At 51.3% G+C, this 25,452-nt stretch overlaps 1 protein-coding gene across 4 annotated transcripts in view; it reads left to right on the forward strand.

Annotated features, from left to right (window-relative positions):
• The window catches only part of PLCL2 (phospholipase C like 2), a 213,320-nt gene that overhangs the window by 155,610 nt on the left and 32,258 nt on the right, over positions 1 to 25,452 (forward strand). For 2 of the 4 annotated variants that reach the window (XM_018053147.1, XM_018053152.1), the window contains 2 exons: positions 59 to 134; positions 21,597 to 21,706. In XM_018053147.1, the coding sequence (XP_017908636.1) occupies positions 59 to 134; positions 21,597 to 21,706 (186 nt within the window). The remainder of the gene's footprint in view (positions 1 to 58; positions 135 to 21,596; positions 21,707 to 25,452) is intronic. The other 2 variants (XR_001918544.1, XM_018053158.1) reach the window with 2 other exon arrangements.

Genomic DNA, 25,452 nt, shown 5'->3' on the forward strand with positions numbered 1-25,452 from the left:
GGGACCCTCGTGCACCCCGCTGTCCGAGTGACCGCCTGTCCGGGTGCTTCCCTTCCAGATGATCCAGTCCCTCAAGGCGCTGATCGAGAATGCAGATGCCGTGTATGAGAAGATCGTGCACTGTCAGAAGGCAGGTGAGTGAGAAGCTTTCTTCCCTTCAACGTTAGTTGCATCGTCTATTTTGCCCCTAAGCTATTTCATCTTTTTGATACTATATTAAAAAAAATCATAGAAAAAGTGTTTTTTCATGGCTAAAGAAAATACTAATTCCTTGGCTCTCAAGGAATTCCTTGGTTCCTTGGTTCTGCATAACAGACTTACATGGGATGTGGGGGGTATGGGGGGAGCTTTTAAAGCGTATTGGTGTGGTCTGGGGCATGGCTTAAGAGTCCACGGCTGCTAAAGCATTCTAACCTGCTGCTCAGATTGAGACCCGAGCGCTCATCTCTTCCTCCTGCGTGTTCTCTGAGCGGCCACCCCCACCAGCCATGACTTCATAGCAGACGCAGGGCAAGAGAGACCGGGCACAGAAGAAATGAGTTCTTAACAAGGAGAATGGATCCCAGTTACTGCCTCTTGAAATGGTTAATACACCGGCATTTCCACATGCTGATGGATTCCTTTATTTCACAACCAAATGTTACGCTGGATTATAAAATTCTGCTGATGTAAACAACCATCTCATTAATTTTAGCTATGATAAAACCAAAAGGTCAAGCGTTCTGCATTATGGTACGAATAGGCAAAATGGACTTCTTTCGATTTTCAAATTTTGAGTGTCAATATGGAGAATATTCATAATTCATAAATAAGGAAACTGTCCTTAATTTCTTAGGGTTTTGATTGCTGATCTTTCAAATCAAGAGACCATAACTATTACCTGGCCTTAAAAAAGTCATCTCTCATTTCAGAAATGAACTCTTTTAAAATCAATTAAAGGCAAAGATAGGTGGGACAATTTCTCTTTTGATGTTTATTGAAGAATATGCACATTGAACGAAAGTCCTCATCTTGTTAGCAAAATATTATTATATTAACAAAGTAATCTTTTTACGCCTAGTCCTTTGTGAAACACCACAACTAAAGCAAGTTACGACAATTGCCATATAATAATTACCATTTTTATCATGCTACTGTCCTCCATAAAAATCATCAAATCTAAAGTTCTGACCAAACTTCTAAGTTCCTATGCACAGTCACTGCTGACTGGCCCATTTACTTTGCCAATCTTTTATGTAAAAATTATCAATTCAATCATCTGTTCATTTAATAAATGTGTTTTGAACTTGTACTGTGCATAAGGTACTTGGAAGACCTATTACATACCAAAATATTAAAAAACAAGATTTTTGTTTTCTAGAACCTTCAGATCAAACAGGAAGCACGAAAGTAAGCATGCAGTCAGATACAGTCCTTGGCGTGTGTGACCCTGGGCTTGGCTGGGGCAGCCGTGGGGGACCCTGGTGTCTGAGTGGAAGGGGAGGCACTGAGCCTTTAGTGATGGTCACGGTGGCTGGTGTGGAGGGCCACTGAGGGCAGGCCTGCAGGAAGGGGCAGGTACGGGTCGGTGGTCCAGCCAGGCTCTGTCTGCTCCCCTGTGTGTTTCTACGCCGACCCCACGAGGAAGGGCCTCTGCCCCCTCCCGTCAGCCTGTCCTCGTCTTCCTGTGGCCTCAGCCGTCTCCCACGAGGGCTTTCCAGGGCTTGGGTCATGGACCTGTTTTGTTCAGCCCCTCAGACGTGTCTGGTTCAGCTGACGAGCCTCTTCCATCACTGCCTCTTCTGCTAACGTGTCCTGTCTTCCGAACCGGGCGGTGACCTGCACACCAGGCTTGCAGGCTGGGTGACTCTTTTCACCCATGACCTCTGCTCTAACATCTGTGCGGTGGAGTCGCTCAGATTGAAACTGGCTAAATGTGACTTGGCTTTCATGAAGTATTCTGCTATGAGAATTGGGGACTGTTAGCATCTGAAACTACATTTACTGGGGAAAAAGGAGCTGGTTATTCATTTAACAATCTGAGTTATTGGCAGGTCTTTGCAACTTCATTGGCTTATGACATTTGATGATGTTTGGCATCGTGCAGCCTTATATTGTTTTTCTGTTTGGTTTTAGTAAGGGATATATTTACTTGTATTTAAAAAGCTGTGGAGTCTTGCCTGTTAAGGGTTTTGCTTTGGGTGAGGGTGCAGATACCCTGTGTAATGGTCTGAGCTGCTCTGGGTTGAAAGCCCTTCAGAGTCACGTCCAATCATCACTTGGTTTCACAATTACTGCCGGCCGCCTACGTGGGCCTTCTGTTATCCCAAGTGCTTATTTTAGAGCCCCGGAACCTTTGCTTCTCGTGTTTACAGTTATCGTAAGGCAGATCATTCTTAGTCATCTGAAGAGTTGCTAGTCTGTACTGGGCTCAAAAATATTGGCATAAGATTTTACTTTTGGTAAGTAATTATTCTTCTGCTTCCAGAGCTTTAATCTTGCAATGAGAAAGTGAAGATTAGGTCTCCAAAGTGCTACAAGAGAGGATTGTTCTAGAAGTATTCCAGACTTTTAAACACAAACCTTCGTGTAAATAGTTAAGTGAGAATAAAGACTTGCATACCCACCTCTTATGGGTATGCACCCAGTTAAACTGCACCCAGTTTGGACAGGTTCAGACTCCCCGCTGTGTAACTGATGTTTCGGAGCAAGAAACGTGTCTACTGATGCTGTCACTGGGAAGAGGGACTGAGGCTGGGGAGGAACCCTGGGAAGGGAAGACCCACAGCCAGCGTTGGGTCAGGGACCTGCATGCCAAGCAGTGACCGGGAGGAACCAAGGGAGGGTGGTGGGGACAGCCAGGCGGCGACCGTTGGGGCTCCTGAAGAGCCCGCTCTTTAAGGAAGAGAGTATGGCAGCATGGACGTTTAGAGGATTAAAGAGAAAGTGAAGTTGTTCAGTCATGTCTGACTCTTTGTGACCCCGTGGACTGTAGCCTGCCAGGCTCCTCCCTCCATGGGATTCTCCAGGCAAGAGTACTGGAGTGGGTTGCCATTTCCTTCTCCAGAGGATCTTCCCCACCCAGCGACCGAACCTGGGTCTCCCACATTGCAAGCAGATGCTTTTACCATCTGAGCCACGAGGATTAAAGGGAAATATTAAAAAGAAAACTATGTTCCTAGGAATGTGGAAGATCCAGTGAAGAAGCAAAGAGTGAAGATGAGAGTCGCCCGGTTGTGTCTGATTCTTTGCAACCCCATCAACTGTATAGTCCCTGGAATTCTCCAGGCCAGAGTACTGGAGTGGGTAGCCTTTCCCTTCTCCAGGGGATCTTCCCAACCCAGGGATCAAATCCAGGTCTCCCACATTGCAGGTGGATTCTTTACCAGCTGAGCCACCAGCGAAGCCCACGAATCCTGGAGTGGGTGGCCTATCCCTTCTCCAGGGCAGGCAAAGGTGACGCTGCTAAAAGAGGCACCTGGGATGAAGGGTGCAGGAAGTGAGGAGGGCAGGCGTCAAGTGTAGCCGTGAAATGCTTGACCCTAGAAAGTGGGAGAAGTGCCCTTCTGAGATAATGCAGAGCTGTGCTGTGGAGCCTTGTGGAGGGGAGGGGTGTCTTCCCCTGAAAAGGGGGGGACACAGCTCTGGGGAGGGCCAGAAGGAGGAGCCAGGGCTGGCAGGGTGTGGAGTGTTTGCTCAGAGCTAGAGGTGCCAGCGGCAGAGACTGACTGCACGTTCGGATCACGGGGAGGGATGTGGGCTGAGTGAGTCCTGGCCGCCACGGGGTGCAGGAAGGGTCTGAGTTGAGTAACAGCACACAGCCTCCTGGTCTAGCAAGGGCTGTTCTCCCAAGAAGTAGCCAAGTTGGGGGTGTGGGTTAGGAGCAAGCCTCAAGAGGGGACAGCACCGTCAGTGTTCCCTCAAGGTCTTTCTAAAAGTCTGTAAAAGCTGACGGAAGATTAGCCAGCCTCTTCCAGGGGAAACATCTTTTCCTCTTTCTAATATCTAGCTCTTTCTGTCCTTCAATGCCTCCAAACCTGGCAGCCTGTGTTTGAATTTTAATTTTCTGTTTAGCCAGTTGAGTCGATCTGTTTCATTAAAAAGATAGGAAGGTGACCTAGAGGGAAGACAGCCCGCTCTGCTCGGGTGCACTGGATGCTTTTATCGGGTGAGTTTAAATGGAAAGCCATTTGTTCTCCGGAAAGAAAACAAAGATCAATGACTAACTTCCTCTCCAAGATGGTGAATTAACACATCCATTTAATCTCTGCTCCATTCTGAGCCTCGTTAAAATGACAGCAGGGTTTTGTTTTTGTTTTTTTAATAAAAGAACAAAGAAACGGGGGTCAACAAAATTTTGGAGGCTGATAACCAGAGAGTTGGCGCAGCTGATTCGAGAAAGCTGAGCCTGAAGCTGGCGGTGGCAGGGGGAGCCAGCCCGCAGGGCGACTTAGGTGCCTTTGGGAGTTGGGGACTAGGCGCGGATAAGAGAGGACAGCTGTTGGAAAGCTGGATTCGGAAGCGATTGGATCCCAGCTGGCGGGGACGCCCTGTGTCCTGTGCGTCCCGACGGTAGGGGAGGCTGAACGCAGCCCAATCCTCCATCGTCTGGGCAGGAGGCCATGCGTGCTTCCCCCAGGCATTAACAGTAATGCTTGGGAGAGAAGTCTCAGCAGTGGAAGTGCGTTGCCTAGAAATACGGAGGGGCTTCCCTCCTGATCCGCTGGTTAAGAATCCACCTGCTGTGCAGGGGACTGGAGTTCAATCCCTGGTCTGGGAAGACTCCATGTGCCCCAGGGCAGCTAAGCCACGACTGTGGGCGTGTGGCACGACTGTGAGTATGTGTGTGTGTCCCGGAGCCTGAGGCCACGCTCCTGAGGCCACGCGCCCTAGCGCTCCAGGACACGAGAGGCCGCAGCAACGAGGAGCTCACGCGCCACCCACAGAGGGAGGTCCCCGCTCAGGTGGCTCGAGAAAAGCCCGCATCGCCACGCAGGCCCAGCGCAGCCAAAAATAAAAAAAATTAAAAGGAAGAAATGTGGACCCAAGTGCTCAAGAAGGACGCACACTCAGCTAAAGTGGCTGAATGTGGCTGCTTCTGGAGAGGGGGACGGGGGACTACTCTTCCCTCTTTAAACTGCACGTGTGTGTATGTCTCACAAGCATTGAGTCACTACTCATTTTAACTGAGTTTACTAAAGCTACGAAGGAGGAAAGCAGGGCGGCGGGGCGGGGGCTGTGGCAGGACTCCCTGGCCACCGTGGTCCTGGAGCAGGCGTGGCCACCCCCAGGCTTGGGGACCGGGGGCGAGGCAGGCGGTTGCCCCCAGGGAGCCCGGTACACAGGTGGGGTCCGCGCCCGCTGGGCAAAAGCCTGGCTCCTTGTCTGGCGGGACAGTCCGTTCCCTGCTGTCTGGGGAGGACTGTCAGGAATTGGGCGACGGAGCTCTAAATGAAAGAAAGCCTGGGACTCCCCACCTGTTCAGAGAGGTCCCTTACTGGCAGGGATGCAGCCACATGGAGCGGGACGGAAGGCAGCGGGACGGAAGGCAGCGGGACGGAAGGCAGCTCAGAAATAACAGAAGCTTTCTTTACCCTTCGTTTCCATCCGTTTAATGGACGTTTTCCTGGACTGGGTTCTAAACCATCCCTGCTTCCTTAAATGTGGCTCCCAAAAGTCATCTGAACTTTTGATGACTCAGGGTCATCTTGAGACGTGTCTGTTATTTGTGGTGGGTGATGCAGCCATATCCCCAAGAGCCTTAAGTTCTGGGGGGAACCCTTAACCTGCACACTGGGGCTTCCCACTCTGCCTGTTAGGACCCCATTCCCAGGGGTAGCACCCCATTCCCAGGGGGTCCTGTTGGCACCCCATTCCCATGGGTAGCACCCCATTCCCAGGGGGTCTTGTTGGCACCCCATTCCCAGGGGGTCCTGTTGGCACCCCATCCCCGGGGGCCCAGTTGGCACCCCATCCCCGGGGGTCCTGTTGGCACCCCATTCCCATGGGTAGCATCCCATCCCCGAGGGTCCTGTTGGCACTCCATCCCGGGGGTCCTGTTGGCACCCCATCCCCGGGGGTCCTGTTGGCACCCCATTCCCATGGGTAGCATCCCGTCCCCGAGGGTCCTGTTGGCACTCCATCCCGGGGGTCCTGTTGGCACCCCATCCCGGGGCCCTGTTGACACCCCATCCCGGGGGCCCTGTTGGCACCCCATCCCGGGGGCCCTGTTGGCACCCCATCCCGGGGGCCCTGTTGGCACCCCATCCCGGGGCCCTGGCTCACTCCCCACTCTCCCCTCCTGCCTTCGCTCCCCATTGCTCCGGCAGCCCCTGCTGCGTCGACCCTGCCCGTCTGACTCCCGTGCTCTTCCTGATCGCCACCTCTGGTCTGCTGGCCTCTCCCCGTGATGGAGCTTGATAGATGCATCTTACCTCGGGGCAGAGTGCGCCCAACCGCGCGGTGTCGGGTGAACAGGCAGGACGCCAGGCAGACCCCCATGAGCAGGACGGGGCTGCTTGGAGCCCTCTGTCAATTTGCAGACTCCTCGGAGCTCAGTGTGCTCGTAGGAGCCGGGGTTCCCAGAGAAGTGACCTGTCACCATCCATCACTTGCTCTGCTCACATCCTTGTCTCACTCAACACACACATGTAAAATCGTCTCTAGAGGTCATCCTGGAAACACTTCACAGGTGTTCTGTTAACGAGGTTTGATGAAGGGATCCCAGGAGCCTGTGACTTCCGTCTTGGTGTACCTCAGGCGGTTTCTCAGCCCTGGTCCACGGGAGCGGGAGGCTTGTCCCTGGGGACCCGCGTGCTGGGCTCTCCGTGCCGTGCCCCGCTGCGTGCCGTGCCCCGCTGCGTGCCGCGGGGTTGGTCACTCAGCTGCTCTGGCTCCCTTTCCTCCTTCTAAGCAACAGTGGGCTTCCCTGGTGGCCCCAGGGGTTCTGAGATGCAGCGACCTCAGATCAGTGGCCGACGCAGCAGTTATGGAGCGCCCTGATTACGGGCGCTTAGGGAGAGAAGGAGATTGACAGGTGAGCCCCGCTGCGACACAGCTGCATGAGCTGCAGCCCGTTGTCGTGCTTCCCGGGGAGCGCGTGCCTGACTCTGACCGCGCAGAGTGCACTCTCCTTAACGCCTCTGAGGCCCTCAGCACCCTCCTCTCCTGGAGGAGCCGCCAGATGCGCCCCAGGCACTCTAATTAACCGGCAGTCAGTGACTTCCCTGGTGGCTCAGCTGGTGAGGAATCTGCTTGCAGTGCAGGAGACCTGGGTTTGATCCCTGGCTTGGGAAGATCCCCTGGAGAAGGGAGAGGCTACCCACTCCAGTATTCCGGCCTGGAGAATTCCACGGACTGGATATTCCATGGGGTCACAAAGAGAGCGCCTTTCCCTTCACTCACAGTGAAACCACAGACGCCAAGTAGTCGTGAGGGCGCTGGGGGGACCAGAGCTCAGCCGGCGGTTGAGCTGGGAGGGCGGCTTGTCCGGAGGCAAGGCTGATGGAGGGGGAAACCCAGGGTGACTACCCGCAGGGCAGCCGGGCCCGGGTCAGCAGTGGCCGTGACGCAGACGGGTGTGGGAGCAGCAGGCCGGAGGAGACACCAGTCCAGAAGCTTTAACGAAACGTCCGCACACACGAAGCACCTTGATGGCTTGTACCGCGTGGGAAGAATTCTGTACGGCAAAGGTGAGCGGAAGCACAGCTGCACCAAAAATGAGAAAGTGAGAAAAAATGCCAGCGCTACGTTCCGGGGTGGGGGGGTGGAGGGGAGGGGAGGGCTGACGTCTCTGACACAGGAGGAGCTCCTAAAGCCCGAAAAAGGCCAGCAACCCTGATGTTCGTGCTCTCTGCAAAGAACAGGAGCACAGGTCACAGCCAGGGAATTCAGAGGACTCCAATGAAATGAGAGGATGTCCAGACGCACCGTAGACGCCGCAAACCTGTGGCCGGCAGACGAACAGGTGGGAACACAGCGTCTCAACTCGGCCTTGTCAGAGTGGAAGTCAGGCGGTAGACCTGAGACCAAGCAGCAGAGTGAAGACAGCGCTCACGGGGTCCGTCAGTGATGACTGTTCTGGGATCAGTGAGGCCAGAGGCACAGGGCGTGCTGGGCAGGGCTGGGGGCGGATGGCTCCTTTTCATCCGGTGTTCGGCCCAGACCTCAGGGAAGCAGTGACCTCCGTGCAGGCTTGACTGCAGGTGGCGGACAAGTGTTTCAAGCCTCGGGAAGGGAAGGGAAGGGGATGATCTCAGGCAGAGGGGCCGTGAGCCGGGGCGGGGATGGCAGGACCAGGCTGCACCGGCCAGGCTGGTGTAGGGAGGCTGGCCCTGCTCTCAGAGAGGGCGCTCCTCCTCGGTCAGGGCGGAGATGTGGCCGCATCAGACACGCGGGGGTGGGCAGGGAAATGCAGATGCCGGAGGACCCCCCGGGAGGCTTTTCTCTCACCCAGCCCCCCAGACCAGCACTGCGGTTTGACCCAGGGTGGTTGGGGCGATGACGCACACATGCTGGGTACTCTGATGGTCACACTCCCAGGATTTATACGTGGGTCGGACACGGGGCAGCAGAAAGGGAGGAGGGTGGGCCTGCAGGGTTCTAGGCTGGGTTCTCTTTACCAAGACGGGGAAGACCCTGGGAGAGAGGGCTGGAGGGGGGCGATCAGCGGTTTTAGGCATGTCAAACGTGACGAGCCTGGTCAATTTCCAAGTCTAAATGTTGGAGAGTGGTCCTGACTGGACGCAATGAATTTGGAAACCATAAGCGCAAAGGTGGTCTTCCAAGCTGGGAGACCAAGCTCGTCGGAGAAGGGATGGTGAAGAGAGACGACACAGCCCTGGTCCTGAGCGCGTGGACGTTGGGGAGACAGGAGAGCAAGTGTGGGGCGTCAGCGCTCAGTCAGACAGGGACGGGAGGGCGCTGAGCTTCCAGAGGACGAGGTGCATCAGGGAGACGCCAGTGTGCGAGGCTCAGAGCCAGTCACATCACAGACCCCAGAGTCCCGGCACACAGGGACTATGACTGACGGGGAGGGGGGCTCCCGGGCCGCTGAGGACTTTCCCCTGGTTACGGGCGTGGTCCGGTCCACACCTGTGAGGGCCACATGGCAGTAAATTTCAGAATCACCAACGCCGCACACCTCGAGCCAGCGGTTCCTAGTCAGTTTATGCCATGGCTTTGGTCCCATATTCAAGGAAATACTTATGCATAGAGTTTTCTTTATAACATCGAGAACAACCTCAACGTTACTACCTGAGTTCAGTAGGAGGGTTCTTGTTCAATACATTACAGCAGATCCATGTGATGAGACCTAAGCAACCACTTCAAAAAAGTCGTGTGTGTGTGTATATTTACCTGTGTGTGTGCATACACACCCTCCATGTGTACACGTATGTAAGGAAGATGCTGTACATACATAAAGGTAAAAAAGCACATGTACCAATAGTATCAATATATGGGTCTGTGTGTACACGCAGACATAGTTGTAAAAGGCAGGGCAGACAGTGCGTGCTATTTGCTGCTGGTGGTGGTGGTGTAGTTGCTAAGTCTTGTCCCGCTTTTGCGACCCCATGGACTGTAGCCCATCAGGCTCCTCTGTCCGTGGGATTCTCCAGGCAAGCATAATGGCCTGGATTGGTGCTGTTTGCTGCTGCTGCTGCTGCTGCTGCTGAGTCGCTTCAGTCGTGTCTGACTCTGTGCGACCCCAGAGACGGCAGCCCACCAGGCTCCCCCGTCCCTGGGATTCTCCAGGCAAGAACACTGGAGTGGGCTGCCATTTCCTTCTCCAGTGCATGAAAGTGGAAACTGAAAGTGAAGTTGCTCATTCGTGTTTGACTTTCGGCGACCCCATGGACTGCAGCCTACCAGGCTCCTCCGCCCATGGGATTTTCCAGGCAAGAGTACTGGAATGGGGTGCCATCGCCTTCTCTGGGTGCTGTTTGCTAAGGTGTTTCAAAGGCCTGGCTGGAGACTGGAGCCCCGAGCGCTGCTGAGGACGCTACCCTCTGGACGAGGCCTCTGGAGAGGAGGTCACAGTGGTTGCCCAGGGGAGGCGACAAGGAGGCCGGGAGTGGGGACACCCCGTGTACCAGTCTGTGCTTTTTGAATTATTGTGCCATGTGACTTTTATATGATCAAACATAAGAGGGGGAGAAGGAAAGGGAGTGGTGGGCAGGGTGGCGTCCGGAGGGCCTCATGCGGGCCTCCAGTGCTGGTGGGGGGACTTCCCGGGGCGTCCAGGCATGCAGTCCCCGGCGGGGGAGTCTCATCTTGGGGGGTCACCGCAGGGAGGGGGCTGTCTAGAGGGGTTGCCGTTTGCTCCTCCTCTGAGCCTCCGGCCTGCGTTTAGAGGGCGGCGTGGGGAGGGCCCCATGGAGGGTTAGTGATGCCTGGACCACCTCACCTGGACCGTATCACCTGGATGGTCGCGCCTGGACCGCAGCCCCTGGAGCCCTGGCTGCTGCGTCTGCTCACAGAATCGCGAAGCCCGGCGGCTCTGCGCCTCCGCGGGGCCTATGGAGCCTGCACCCGGGAGGCGCCCCGCTTCAGACCGCAAGGCTGGGCGCGCAGGGCGTGGGTGGCAAAGCCCGCTCCTCTGGGCAGCCTCTGCTTGTGAACCAGGCGGAAAAAGTGATCCCTCTTTCGTTCCCAGGGTACTTTGATGGTGTGCGCTGAGGCCAGATGGCGCCTTTAAACCGTGATGAAATGAGTCCCTGACAGACTTGTGTTCCGTGGAATTCCACCTTCCAGGAAGTAGCTCACTGAACCTCATTTGGAAAATTTGAAACATTAAAATGATCGATACATCTCTCTCTTTGTCATCGTTTGAAGTATCCCTATTTCTGGCTTCTGTTTTCAGCGCACACACAAAATATTTCTGCACGGGACATGTGGGTGATAAAAGAGCTTTCTAGGACAGCAAAGTACAGTTTCAGGTGAAAAAGTAATCTTTCAGTGTATACATTTGAGATCAATTTGTCCCTTGTGAGTATTTTTAAAAAATTATAGTTGCTTCTGAAAATTCTGAACCATGAGCTACATGGTATATCTTAGATTCAGATCATTTAGATGGGTATAGAAATTCTATCCAGGATGTTTGAGAGGGCATCCGCTTCATATTTGGCGTGAGAAAATGCCATTTATTTTCTGCAAAGAGGAAAGGCTGCCGTGTTCCTGCCTCAGCCTCCCTTTCCTTTAAAGCAAAGCCCATTCTTCATATCTTAGGGTTGTATGTATCATGTATTTTACATTTTTTATTTTTGTGACTGCTTGGTTTTCATCTAGATTTATCCGTGATGGGAAGCAGGAAATTTGATAGGAGTAGAAATTTCTCTCCACTCCATTCTATGCAGCTGCACTCATGTTCTCAGCTAATGTAATTATATATCATCTTGGAAGGTTCACACTTCTTTACTCACTTTTTGAAAAGGTGATAATCCATCAGCATTACATTTCATCTCTCGTCATTAGGCTTTAAGCCCCTCAAAAACAAAATATTTAAATTACAGTGTTTTGAAAGAATAATTGGAAAATTATGTGAAACTAGCACCCCCTTCTATAAAAAATCTGAGCTGTCTAAATTTTTGTGAGATGATGTGGAAAGAAGCAATAAATTTCTAAAATATAGTTTTTTACATGGAAATCAATCTAGGTTTGCAGGGCCATACCAGTCTTTAAAATCTACCATCGTAGCTATAGATGGAAAGGTCCGCCGGGGTCCCAGGGAGTGGCCTCCTGTCTATTCACGTGGCCTGTGTGCTCCATTTCCTGCAGAGCAGAATGGACTGGGTTCTTGTAGGAGCGCTGCCTTTCCGTTTGCTTTCTGTCTTCTGTTCGATGCTTCCCTGGTGGCTCACGGCTAAAGAATCTGTCTGCACTGCAGGAGACAGAGGTTCGAGCCTTGATTAGGGAAGATCCCCTGCAGAAGGCAATGGCAACCCACTCCAGTACTGTTGCCTGGAGAATCCCATGGACAGAGGAGCCTGGCGGGCAGCAGTCCATGCGATCTCAAGAGTCGGACCCAACTTAGCGACTAAACCGCTACCACCGCTGCTGTTTGATGACCTGTTCTCAAGTTCATTTCCACAAAGGAACATGAGCAGCTTTTCTTCTTGGTTAACATCCCTGAAGAAAAATAACCCATGGCTTTCTTCTGGGAACACAAACTTGGGGTCACGGAGTCAGAGGAACCTAGCCGTAGCGTCTCTGGCACAGAACAGCTGGGGCTCAGAGACAGTCCTCTTGACAGAAGAGCTGCTGCAGCAGGCCCCGCCGGGTCTGTGCTGGGGATGTGGCCGTTCACTGCGTTTTGAACTTTTACCCATGTTTTAGTCCATGTTCCCAAGCACATCGTTGGATTTGGGTGATATGCTCACAGCCCTCAGACTTCATGCTTTTGACCACAGTGTATATTTTGACTGTTAAATGATGTCGCACGTTGAAATTGTATCACATCGTGTTTTCCAGAAGACTGTGTACATGGTTAGTATTGGTGTTCACATGGAGTGTGCTCAGACTCAGCAGAGATCTCCGTTTCTTTGACCAGAATTGGCGGTTACCTTTGCCTTGCCTGCCCGGCAACGTTGAAGTAGAAACAAGGAACCTTGATTCCTTCACCAGCCTTGTTGAATGGTTGTCCCACATGTGACCTTCTGCCTTTGAAGCAAACGTGGGCACGTAGAACATACTTCGTCTGAGGCCCTGACAGTGCCGTTCCGTTCAGATCAGACCAGGGAATGGGGCAGTGACAAAGAGGACAGATACGGTTACTTTGTTAACCAAGCCAGGCAGGCAACTCCCCGTGGCTCTAAAACGCGCAAATTTATGATGCAGATGTGTGGGCATCGTATTTGGAAGGTACTTGCTGGGAAATAGAACTCACTCCTGAAAGAAAACCAGCGCCTCTTCTTCCTGCCTCAGCGTTGCTGGCCTGGTTTCTGTTCTGAGACCTGCAGGCTGGTCCACGGCGGGAAGCTTGCCTGCCTCTGCTTCTCCCCGAGGCCACCAGGCTGTGAAAGCTAAGAGCGACCTTCTTTCTGTAAGAATATGAGATGGCTTTGGGCTTAAATCTGCTTAGAAACTTTGAAATACTGATTTTGCTGATGGTCGTCACAAAGAAACCTAGAATGAAATTCTGCCTATGTTCAGAAGAAGGGAGGCTTTTCTTCACTAGGATTCATGGATAACGCACGCGCGTTTTGGCGTCGGGAGGCGCCCTGCGTCAGCCCCTCCTGTCACAGGCCAGGGAGCAGAGCTTGCGCAGAAGCTGTCTTGGTCTGCGTCTCCCCGCCGCACCAAGGGGCGCTGCGGCGTGTGGTCCTCTGCCAGCTGAGGAGAGACTGGTTTGGGTGGTTTTCCTGCCTCTCTTCTTATCCTTCTTAGACCCGTAAAGACTCCACTGAGCAGCATTAGCACGAGGCTGCCTGCCTGCGAGAGCTGCATCTGGGCACCACGACTGTGTAGATGGCCCGTCCCTTCCCAGGGTGCAGGGCCGGTCACCCCAAAATACCAGCAGCCTAGGTGGACAAAAGACACGCTGATAGCTGGTGAACTAGGGGCATGCAGAAACCCACATACGTACTTTGTGTCAATACAAAGGGCTGCGTGCCTGCACCTGGAGAGGATGGTGGAGTTAGTAAGAAGGCGGGGTGCAGAACTGACCTCCCTCCGCTGGCCCAAGGGCCAGCACGTAGGACTTGTTCCTGAAGAAGTAAGGGGGGCCCCGGCGTCCTGAAACCCAGCTAGCGCCCCAAAGCCACAGCTGAGCGTCCTGGCTGCTCCCAGGCCCTGTCTTGGGGGACAGACACCCACAGTCGCCTTTCTTTAATCAGAGTTCAGCATGCTTGTTACTCCACCGAGGACATGGTCAGAACTCCCTTTCTGCCTTGTTATGTAACATAACTGCTGACGATTTCACCACCAGAACGAGGGCGGTCAGCTACCAGAGGTGCCGTTCACTCTCATTTTCTGTCCAGCCACTAGTGAAAACTCAGAATGGACGTCCTCAAGTTTTAAGACATTTAAACTTTTCTGGTTGATTATTTTTTTAAATATTGAAAGATTAAGCCATCTTTACATTTCCAGTTGCTTGTAATTTATTTTATAAAGTCTCATGTTGTAATATGTACTCCTTAAAAGCCTACTAAATCTCCCTTGCATACTATATTTCCTCATGCAAAAATCCTAATTTGCAGCTGCACCTACTGAGTTTATTCTGGCATTGATTTTAAAGAAGCAGAAATTGTGTCTTCTAATGTGATGATTTTAATGCTATCACCCTCTTCAATGCACTAATGCCTCTACACTCAGCCACTGTATTCCAAAGCAAAGTTACAAAGATTTCTGCATGAAAGGATTGTCAGATAATATAGGCACTAGTTCCCTTGCCCGGGCTTGCCTCCCATGCTTCCAGAAGTCTGAGCTTTTTACAGTGTTCAGCACGTTTAAGCAATGGGTCTTAGTGGGACTTAACACAACCGATGGTCAAATGACCTGTATATGGTGTGTGATCAGTAAGTGTTATTGCCTGCCCAATTGGTGTTAATACTTGAGACACCAAAAATTATTTTCATTATCCAAATTGATGAGCCCTTCTGTATCTTAGTATTATGAATATTGACTACCGAAATACAGAACTACTATGGAAAGTCCACCTGCCACAGAAATCCTAGAGAACAGTTCAGCTTCACCTCTTCACATAAGTATTCCTGATTGTTTCATATTGGAGTTCTCTTTTACAAAAGAAAAATAGAAAGAAACTAGATAACATTTAAAAAATCTTGTTCAATACAAAATAATCTGGAAATAAATAATTATGTCAGCTGGGCCAGTCATTTTTAAAAACAGGATCTTGACTGTCTTGTGTGTCTGGCACCAGAGCTCGCAGGCCTTTGGGTGGAGGCTTGGTCTTGGTTTTCAGATGAAGTCTTTGAGAAGGCTCTTGCCTGTTAATGTTCCATGGGGTCAGGAGTTCTCTGGTGGTCCAAAGTCCTGGACTTTGGTCTCCCACCTCGGGGGTTTCAGCCCAACCCCTTGGGTTTCAGCACCAGGACTTCACAGGCCACAGAGAAGACATGACCCCAAGACTAAAGGTGAAGCAGCATCCAACAGCCAAGAACACCCAAAGAGAGTCACACACTTACAGACGGAAAAGAAGAGAGGAAAAAATGAGAAGCACCGGGAGTCAAGAAAGAAGCAAGGAATCAAGCCAGTGATCAAACCCTTAAGGGAGAATGGACGCTAAAAACTAGGCTCCCAGAAATGCAGAATGGAAGACAAAACGTCGGAAACAAAGTCTAAAGCATGGGAGACACTGCCGTGCCACCAAGCAGTGCTAAGCAGTGAAGTTAGGAAAATGAAGTGAGTTTCTTTTAAAATAAGGCGCTTTTTTTTAAAAGCAGGAAAGGCTGTACAAATTAAAGAAGTAATAAAGAACAACATCGTAACCCTATGGGGAAAAAGGGGGAGGGAATATATACAGGATATATGTGAGAAGAACGTCCCTGTGACTCCCCACTTCCCTGCTCCGGTCAGTCTGCCTTCTCGGAAAGTACTCCAGTATTTTCAGGAAGGTCTCTGAGTCTGCTGTGGGCACTGTGGGGTCAGCTCAAACTCAGAGCCTGCCTTGCTCCAGCTTGTACTTATTCCCAAAGTCTAGTTGCTCCTAAAGTCCACAATCTGATGCTCAGTTCAGTTCAGTTGCTCAGTCATGTCTGACTCTTTGCGACCCCATGAACCGTGGCACGCCAGGCCTCCGTGTCCATCACCAACACCTGGAGTCCACCCAAACCCATGTCCATCGGTGATGCCATCCAACCATCTCATCCTCTGTCATCCCCTTCTCCTTCTACCTTCAATCTTTTCCAGCATCAGGGTCTTTTCCAGTGAGTCAACTCTTCGCATCAGGTGGCCAAAGGATTGGAGCTTCAGCTTCAACATCAGCCCTTCCAGTGAACACCCAGGACTGATTTCCTTTAGGATCGACTGGTTGGATATCCTTGCAGTCCAAAGGACTCTCAAGAGTCTTCTCCAGCACCACAGTTCAAAAGCATCAATTCTTCTATGCTCAGCTTTCTTCACGGTCCAACTCTTACATCCATACATGACCACTGGAAAAACCACAGCCTTGACTAGATGTATCTTTGTTGGCAAAGTAATGTCTCTGCTTTTTAAGATGCTCTCTAGGATGGTCATAACTTTCCTTCCAAGGAGTAAGCGTCTTTTAATTTCATGGCTGCAGTCACCATCCACAGTGATTTTGGAGCCCAGAAAAATAAAGTCAGCCACTGTTTCCACTGTTTCCCCATCTACTTGCCATGAAGTGATGGGACCGGATGCCATGATCTTCGTTTTCTGAATGTTGAGCTTTAAGCCAACTCTTCCCTCTCCTCTTTCACTTTCATCAAGAGGCTCTCTGGTTCTCCTCCACTTTCCGCCCTAGGGTGGTGTCGTCTGCATATCTGAGGCTCACAGTCTGACGCTAGTTCCAGGGAATTAACCTGCTGCCCCTGCTGCATGGCCACTTCCCCCTCTTCCCTTTGCTCACACAGCCTTCCTGCTGTTTTGCTTTGGCCCTGGGCCTGCTCCTGCTTACAGGTCTCTATTCTCGGCCAAGACACGGGGGTGAAAGGAGCCGGTTGTTGGGGCTCAGTCACGCTAGGGCGTTTGGGGAGTACCTGCCGTGCCTGGAACTTGTGGGAAGTCACCAGGGGGCTGTGCGCTTTCCCAGAGGAGTTGGCCCTGTGTTGGGGGCCCCCTAGCAGGGCTACGCTGCTTGGTCTCACAGGTAGACGTGCCTTTTGCCTTCGAGCACCCGCCCTCGCCATTTCTCCGCCCTCTGGGGTTCCCAAGCTCCCCCGTGACGCCGCCTGTGTGGGGTTCCCCAGTGTGCAAACGTGTCCTCCTTCACGATTCCCTGCCCGGGCGCAGACCCCTCTCCTGGAGGCTCTGTCTCCCTTTCTGCCTCTGCCTTTTGCCCTCGCCCATTCCGAGGACGCCGATTGGCCTTTCGGAAAGTACGGGGTCTTCCTGCCGGCGTCCCCTACTGTCCTGTAGGAGCTGCCCCACACGCAGAGGGTGAGCTTTTGATGTGATCTCCCCGTCTTGAAAGTCTCCTCCGAATTCTTCTTTACCGTTTGCTCGGGAAAGTTCCAGAGCCTCTCTCCAGGTTTCCCGTGCAGTGCGCGTGAAGTGCTTGGTGAGTGGCCTTTCGCTTCCCTTGATCTTGTCTCTGGCCTGGACTTGGCGCGTCGCAGGAGAGCAGTGAGCAGCGCAGTCATGCTGAGTGAGTCAAAGTGAGGACCCGTCAAATCCGAAGTCAGCATGTGCTGCCTGTTAGCGGACTGGCAGAATGTTTACACCAGTCTGTCTGTAAGTTGATAACGTGAAAATTCTTTTAAGGAAACAGATATATTATGTAGCAGACCAAGGAATGAAGTACCTACCAATGGAACAGATAGTCGGCTACTTTCTAAAATACAGGCTTTCCTATTTTTAGCAAAATTTTCCATTTTTCAGCTCATCTCTTTTTGTGCCCACTTTTAAAGAACTTCATTATTAAATATACACGTATACACTTACACACAAATACACTCACACATAGTCACACATACACATGCTCAGTGATACACACTCATACACACATACACACTCACACACACAAACCCACACACATCCTAACCCTAACTTTTTGCCTCCTTTTGGACTTTTATTTGACTATATAGATATTTTAAGAAGGGGAAGATAAGGGTGAAATGTCTTATCTCACTTTTAAAATGTTTTAATTGAGGACAGTTGCCTTACAATATCGTGTTGGTTTCTGCCGCACATCAGCATGAATCCGCCCTAGGCGTACACAGGCCCCCTGTCTCCTGAACCCGCCGCCCAGCACCCTCCCTTCCCGCCCAGGTTTTCCTGCGCACCGGGTCTGAGCTTCCAGCGTCCGCAGCAGGGTCCCGCTGGCTGGCCACTGCCGGTGTGATAAGGGATGTGCTGCGTGCTGCTCTGCTCCCCCCGGGACCTCCCCCGCTGTGTCTGCAGGCCCGTCTCTATATCAGTCTCTGCTGCTGCCCTGCAAATAGGGTCGTCAGTGCCATTTTTCTAGATTGCATGTATACGCATTCACGTATGATACTTGTTTCTCTCTTTCTGACTGACTTCACGTGTATAATATAGGCTCTAGGTTCGTTCCTCTCATCAGAACGGACTCGAATGTGTTCCTTTTATGGCTGAGTAATATTCCGTTGTGTGCGTGTCCCACACTTCTTTATCCACTCACCTGTCAGTGGACATCTAGGTTGCTTCCATGTTCTAGCTGTTGTAAACAGTGCTGCAATGAACACTGGGGTAAATGTGTATTTTTCAGTTATGGTTTTTTCAGGGAATATGCCAAGTAGTGGGGTTGTTGGGTCGTATGGCAGTTTTACTCTTAGGTTTCTAAGAGCTCTCCATACTGTTCTCCATCGCAGCTGTACCTTAATAGACGTGTAGAATACAAGCTTTCTAGGCAGCTGTACTTTTTTTCTTAATGTTTCCACATTTCCTCTGTATCAGCATCATTTTTTAATCATCCGCACTGTTTTTCTTCCTTGAGTCCTCAGTCCTTCCCACGGCAGCCCCTGGCTCTTGTTCTTCTGAGCGTTCTGAAGGCTGCCTCCTTGCAGTCTGGGCTGGACGCTTGTCTGAGCTCAGCCTGTTAACAGAGCGTTACTGCTCCACCCGCTCCCCTGTCTCCTCTCTTTTCCATGTTCCATCTGGACGCCCACCTTCCGAGTCTCAGTGGTGCTTCTAAGACCGTAATGCTTCCTGACTACCCGAAATATGGATATTAAAGACTAATATCCTGAAATCCAGACGATGGCAAAATATTAAAACTAAAGAACCATTGGGGTCTTATTGTCAGGGCCTCGTCTGGCCACGTTCTAGGAGGTGGATCTGAGTCCTCAAGGCGTGTGCCAGGGAGTCTCTCGGTGTGTGTGTGTGTGGCTTTAGCAGAAATCCTGGATTTTAGAACATAATTGCCACCTAGTCATGGTTACTATTTGTCTTTTATTTCAGTGTATTAAACCAAGAACATCCAGGGAAGGTCGGAAGCAGATATGGAGGATGCAGCCCTCTATGTGCCAGGCTTCCAGCAGTGGGCTGGGGGGGAGGTTAGTGACCAAGCTGGGGCATTGTCCAAAGAGAGGCCGAATGCAGAAGGGTCATTGTGGGAGTTTCTTGGACAGTGTAATGACTTCGACTAATTACTGTTCCTTTTTAAACCAATGAGCTCCTTAAGCTGTAGTAGCATGACAGGAATTAGGGCCCTGGCTCCTCTTAGGAGAGAAAATGGAGAAGAGGCAAGACGAGATTGGCAGGTTACTATATTTATCCTGTATGTCAGCTCTTGTTCACCGTGCAAAGACACTAAGGAATAAAGTTCCTGTCAATCACTGTGTAAAGAAATGCTTTGAAGCCATGCTGCATAGAAGGGGAGTGAGAAACCGGGTGCCCAGCTGAGCAGGAAGATGTACAAAAGAGCACGGGGAATGTCTCGTGAAACGACAGCTGCTCCAACATTGGTTGTGACAGCGAAAGACTGGAGACCACGTCCATCCGTGAGGGCTGGTTCGCCTCCACAGTGTGTGGGGGGCGCTCTGTCGGTGTCAGCAAAGGGGGAGAAGGGCTTGATACGTGGGCAGTGAGCCATCCCCGCTGTGGCTGCATGAACAGCCAGAGAGCGCTGTGCACGCTGCGCTGCTCTTGTGTGAGACATGGGGGACTGTGGGTATATGGACACCTCTGCGTGGATCTTCAAGGAGAAAGAGGACAATAAAAGATAAGCTAAGAACGCAGAAAAATGTGCAGGGGGAGGGAGAGATTAGGGTAGAGGAATCCAGGAAGAAAGAAAGATTTACCTGAATGCACCTTGATACGCTGCTGGACTTAGGAATCATTAAAAAAAAAAATTTATCCAAAAAAGCAAAAACATTTCACACTCCCATATACACAGTGGCATAAAAAGGAAACAAATGAACGTAATTGTACTTTGTTACGGACATAACCATGTAAAGAAAACTACCTTGACTGACCTTAGAACACTGCTTTTATTACATTCTCAAGGAGATGTGCTCTAAGGACAAAAAAAATGTAGAGTTTAAATTGTATTTAGCAGTCTTACTATTAGTTATGTTGATGTGGTTAATTAAGATTGTCTGCCAAACAAATAAGTCTAAGATTTAAGGAAAAAAATAGTTGAAAACATCGTATCTGTAAATATGAATTAGAAGCACAAGCAAGATCTTATTCCCTTAAAAAAAAAAAATAGCCCTGTACCTAAGACATGTTCACGAAAGAGCCTGGGAAACAGTGGAAACCCAGTGACGGTGAGCACTCCTGGCCCCCAGATCGTGGCCTTTGAGCACCATTCTCTGCTGTAAGAATCCAGGTCCCTGGAGAAGTGCCCGGCTCCAGGCCCGGGTGAGCAGTGTGCTTGCTAACTCTAGAACGTCTTATGCCAGAAGCAAGGGATGTGTCAAGTCTAATCAGTGACCTCAGAAGGACTTAGAAACCCACCTGCAGGGTTCCCATTGGCCAGCAATGGGATAACTGACTGCAGTGAATATGTAAAAAAAAAACCAAAACCATTGAGTTTTAATGATATTAAATCAGGAAGAGGACGTCCCACCACTCTCGCGTTCATGCTGTTTTGAATGGCGGTGAGGAATATGCACTGATTATGTGACTTATACAGAGTTAGGCTGCCCTGGCTTTCTCTCATCCTCTCCCCTCTGCTGCAGGCTTGGTCTCGGACCTCAGGTCGTCTTACTGCAACAGGACACAGTGCTTTGTGCTTTTTTTCATCCCTAATTGCCAACATTGAGACCTCGGTTCAGTTCAGTCGCTCAGTCGTGTCTGACTCTCTGCGACCCCATGGACCACAGCACGCCAGGCCTCCCTGTCCATCACCAACTGCCAGAGTTTACTCAAGCCCATGTCCATTGAGTCGGTGATGCCATCCAACCATCTCATCCTCTGTCGTCCCCTTCTCCTCCTGCCCTCAATCTTTCCCAGCGTCAGGGTCTTTTCAAATGGGTCAGCTTTTCACATCAGGTGGCCAAAGTATTGGAGCTTCAGCATCACTCCTTCCAATGAATATTCAGGACTGATTTCCTTTAGGATGGACTGCTTGGCTCTCCGTGCAGTCCAAGGGACTCTCAAGAGTCTTCTCCAACACCACAGTTCAGAAGCATCATTGAGACCTTGGTGGAGCTAAAATCAGCCTCCGAGATTCCAAAGTCTGGCCCTGGTCCACGGTTCCTCCCGCTCCCTCAGCCTCAGTCTCTGAACCTGGCTGAGTCTCTTCAGCGCCCCCACCTCTAGAGGAAGGACGCGGATGGTCATCTGTGCCCTGGGCAGCCTCCCAGTCCACAGGCACGCACTCAGAGATGCCGTCTGCCTCGCTGGGGCTGTGAATTGGCATTGCCTCCCCTGCGGGAACTTTGTTATTTCGTCCTCTGTGAAATCCCAGTGGAGACTGGAATCTTTCTAGCTATACCTGGAAAGACAGATATTGCCGGCCCATGGCCTCAGGTTGGGTGGGGAAGTAACATCCTCTGTCGCTCTGCTTCTTTCAGCCATGGAGTTCCACGAGCACCTGCAGAGCATCGGCACCAGGGAGGGCCTGAAGGAACGCAAGCTGCAGAAGGCCGTGGAGAGCTTCACCTGGAACATCACCATCCTAAAGGTGCTTTCCGAGCCGCCCCTGGTGCTCCCGAGCCTGCAGCCCTCCCCCGCGCGTTGCTTCCCACTCGTCAGTGTCCCCTTTTCTGTGCTGTGCATCACCAGCCCATCAAGGCTGCAGTTTGTCACAGAAGTCCAGTGAGGACTCTGCTCTCGGGAGAGTGTGCGGCACGGTCGCTGTGCAGGCGGCTCACGGGGAGGATAGGGATTGAGTGGCTGGCACGCTGTGGGTCCTGCCGGGAAGGGGAAGGGCCTTGCGTTTCACCCTTGAGACACTGCAGAGTTCATAGCTGCCAGTCGCTGCATGGGAAACAGCACTGATTACAGGGAAACGACTGGGAATTGGAAGATTCTAGTTCCTCGAGTTTCATTCTACGCTTGAAAGTATAATCACAGCCTTAATATTAATGTGATCCCAGGAAAAAAAATAGGAAAGAATCGTGGGGGGCGTACTCGAAAGAAGTATGCGAAGGGAACTGCCGTTTGAAAGACATTTCCCTCCAAGGGAAAAAACATCCATAACTGATTACCTGCTTCCTTCCTCCTTCCCTGCTTCCCTCCATCTCTCTATTTCAACATGACCACTTAAAAAGTAACTGTTATTATTTTTATTATGAAAGTGATGCATTTTCATTACAGAAAATGTCAAACTAGCGTAGCCATAGGGAAACACAGTCTCACCACCCAGGGTCTTCTGCGCCCCCAGCCCTTTCTCTGTGGGAAATACTATATGTTGCTTAGTTGCCCAGTCGTGTCCAACTTTTCAGCCCCATGGACTGCAGCCCACCAGGCTCCTCTGTCCCTGGGATTTTCCAGGCAAGGATGCTAGAGTGGGTTGCCATTCCCTTCTCCAGGGGATCTTCCCAACCCAGGGATCAAACCTGCATTGGCAGGCGGATTCTTTACCACTGAATCACCTGGGAAACCCTGCGTATCATAAGACACGATTTTAAAAACACTGTTCTCTGTGTGCCTTGGGGCTTCTCTGGCGGCTCAGATGGTATAGAATCTGCCCGCCGTGCAGGAGATGGGGTTTCGAGCCCTGGCTTGGGACGGTCCCCTGGAGGAGGGCATGGCAACCCACTCCAGTATTCCTGCCTGGAGAATCCCCGTGGACAGAGCAGCCTGGTGGGCTACAGTCCAGGGGGTCTCACAGAGCGGGACACAACTGAGCGGCTACGCAGCAGCAGCAGCATGTGCCTTGGACCGTTTTTGTGTTTTGTCTGGATGATCTTTTCTTCATCTCAGTGTTTGGGACCCTGAATAATAATAACACAGAAATATTATTTGTCTGGACCTTGGACAACTCAACGTAAAATTGCTCTCTGGTTCACCCTCCCAGCTTTCTTCTCAGTTGAATTCAAAGCTTTAAAGACGTTGTCACAGCTGCCTCTTTTAATTTTCCTGTTCCCCCTCAAGTTAAAGGATCCACCCTGCAGCAGACAAGTTTTCTGCTTCAATTTAATGAGAAGCCACCCTGCCCAAGCTAGCCACCTTGCACTTTCTCATCTTAACGCCCCTACTCATTTGTATAATTAGTCATTTTCTGAACTTCTTCAAATACTTCCCTTCCTACACATGTTCTTTTTAAAATCTCTAGATCTTCTGCTTAGTATTTAACTCTGATCACTGGTAGTTCAATAAACAGCAGATAGAGAAGTCTACAGTGGAGAGGCATTTGGCTTTACAGCTTGCTGGTGCGCTGTAAACTTCCTGCAAACCTCAGGGGACAATAGCGCCATAGTGTGTAGCCCTGTGATAGGAACAAAGGCTCATTTGGCATTTTTTTTAAAATAAGCTCCCAGGGGATCCTTAGGCACATTACCGTTTGGGAAGCACTTTTGGCTGAGGACCCCTGGAAATGGAAGCCTGGTGCACACCGTCGTGAAAAACAGCCGGAGCAAAGTAATGGATCAGGTTCTAGAAACAGGACGTGGAACCGAACGGCTGCACTGAGGAAACCATTTTCTTATGAATTATGTCCAGGAGAGAGAACTAAAACCCCAGACTTGTGTTCATATGGAAACAAATGCATAGGACTGGGTAATAGGTTCTGGAAGTCTCCAGGGTAGTATTCGCTCTCGGTGGTGGTTGCGCATGGCAGAAGCAGGCCTGGAGTGGGGAGGGCTGCACAGATCTGCGCGTCTTTTCTGCTCGGCGGGAGGGCCTCGTTCCTGGCCGCGTAGTTCACGGGCGTGAACGTGCTTTGGCCAGCCCAGTGCTCGCGGAGTTTTAGACGCGGGCCTGGGCTGAGCTCCCAGCCTTCCCTGGCAGGAGGGTGTGGGTCTCTCGCGTTCCTCTCCTCACCTGTCCTTTGCGCGGGGCTGGTCCTCCGGGGCTCCCTCGTGGGGGCACAGAGGCCCCGGGGCTGTGCGGCCGGGTGCGCGGGTCTCCGGGGCGCCTCCCGCGCCGTCTCCCGCGCCGTCTCCCGCGCCGTCTCCCGCGCCGCACCGCAGACCTCGGCCGGCGTCTCAGGCCGCAGGACTCCTGGCCCTCAGGGCCTGGGGGCCGAGCAGAGGGCGCCGCTGCCTTCCGAATCCGCGGCGCGTCTGAAGCACGCGGCGGGCAGGGCGGCCGGGGTCGCGGGATGAAGGACTCGCAGCGTGGGGGTCGCGGATGAGACCCCTGGCCGGAGACGGCGTTCATCCGAGGGTGTCCCGCCGGGTTTCGCGAGTCTCTGCTGGCTTCGTTTAGTTTTTTCGGTTTTAAGGATTACTTTAAAATGCAGACACGGATGAAGGAGAAGTGTCTATCTGAGCCCACACCTGGGACCCCCTGTTAACATCTTGGCGCACTGTCTTTTAAAGGTTTATGTGTGTATTTGTTTTGGGGGCCCCGAGCCTTCCTTACCTGCCCTGAGCATTCTCTAGGCGCAGCCAGGGGCGCTGCTCTCCAGCTCGGGCGCGTGGGTCCTCGCCCCAGCGCTTTCTCTGTTGCCATGCACAGGCTCAGCAGTTGCGGCGCTCGGGCTTAGTTACCCCACGGCAGGTCGGGTCTTCCCGGACCAGGGATCGAACCTGTGTCCCCCGCATTGGCAGGTGGAGTCTTAACCATCGGACCACAGGGAAGCCCAACATCTTGTCATATTTACTTCGTTTTTTTTTCCTTCGAGTAAAAATAGTTTTTGTGAACATGTCTTCATTACAAAGAACATTTTTAATGTATAAAAGATTGTTTCTAAATGACCTCAGATCCTCCGTCTGAGAAATAATTGCTTTTACACATGTGACCTTATTCCAGGAGCTGTTTCATATGCATTTGGGTGGGTGAATAGAGACATATTTTATTGATTCTGAGTCATACTTTTTTCCCATGTTTTTCACATCTTTGATATTTTTGCATATCATATAATTCATGGCCTCTTTGCATTCTAGCCTACTTAAATTGGAGTGATTTTCTTCCTTGTGAAAGTCGCTCAGTCGTGTCCAACTCTTTGCGACCAAGAATCCATTTGGGTTTTTTGGGTTATACATTTGGATTCTGCAGGCCAGAACACTGGAGTGGGGAGCCTTTCCCTTCTCCAGGGGATCTTCCCAACCCAGGGATCGAACGCAGGTCTCCCACATTGCAGGCGGATTCTTTACCAGCTGAGCCAACAGGGAATGTATGTCTTATAAGCATTAGTGTCTCCGATATTATGAAATAAAGTATATCAGTAGACAAGATCCTACTATAATTTCTCTATTTAATTTTTTAAGTGCTAAATTTCACTTTGAAGTGAAGTGTTAGTCACTCAGTCGTGTCTGACTC

This window comes from Capra hircus, chromosome 1 (genome assembly GCF_001704415.2).
Source record: "Capra hircus breed San Clemente chromosome 1, ASM170441v1, whole genome shotgun sequence".
Taxonomy (NCBI): domain Eukaryota; kingdom Metazoa; phylum Chordata; class Mammalia; order Artiodactyla; family Bovidae; genus Capra; species Capra hircus.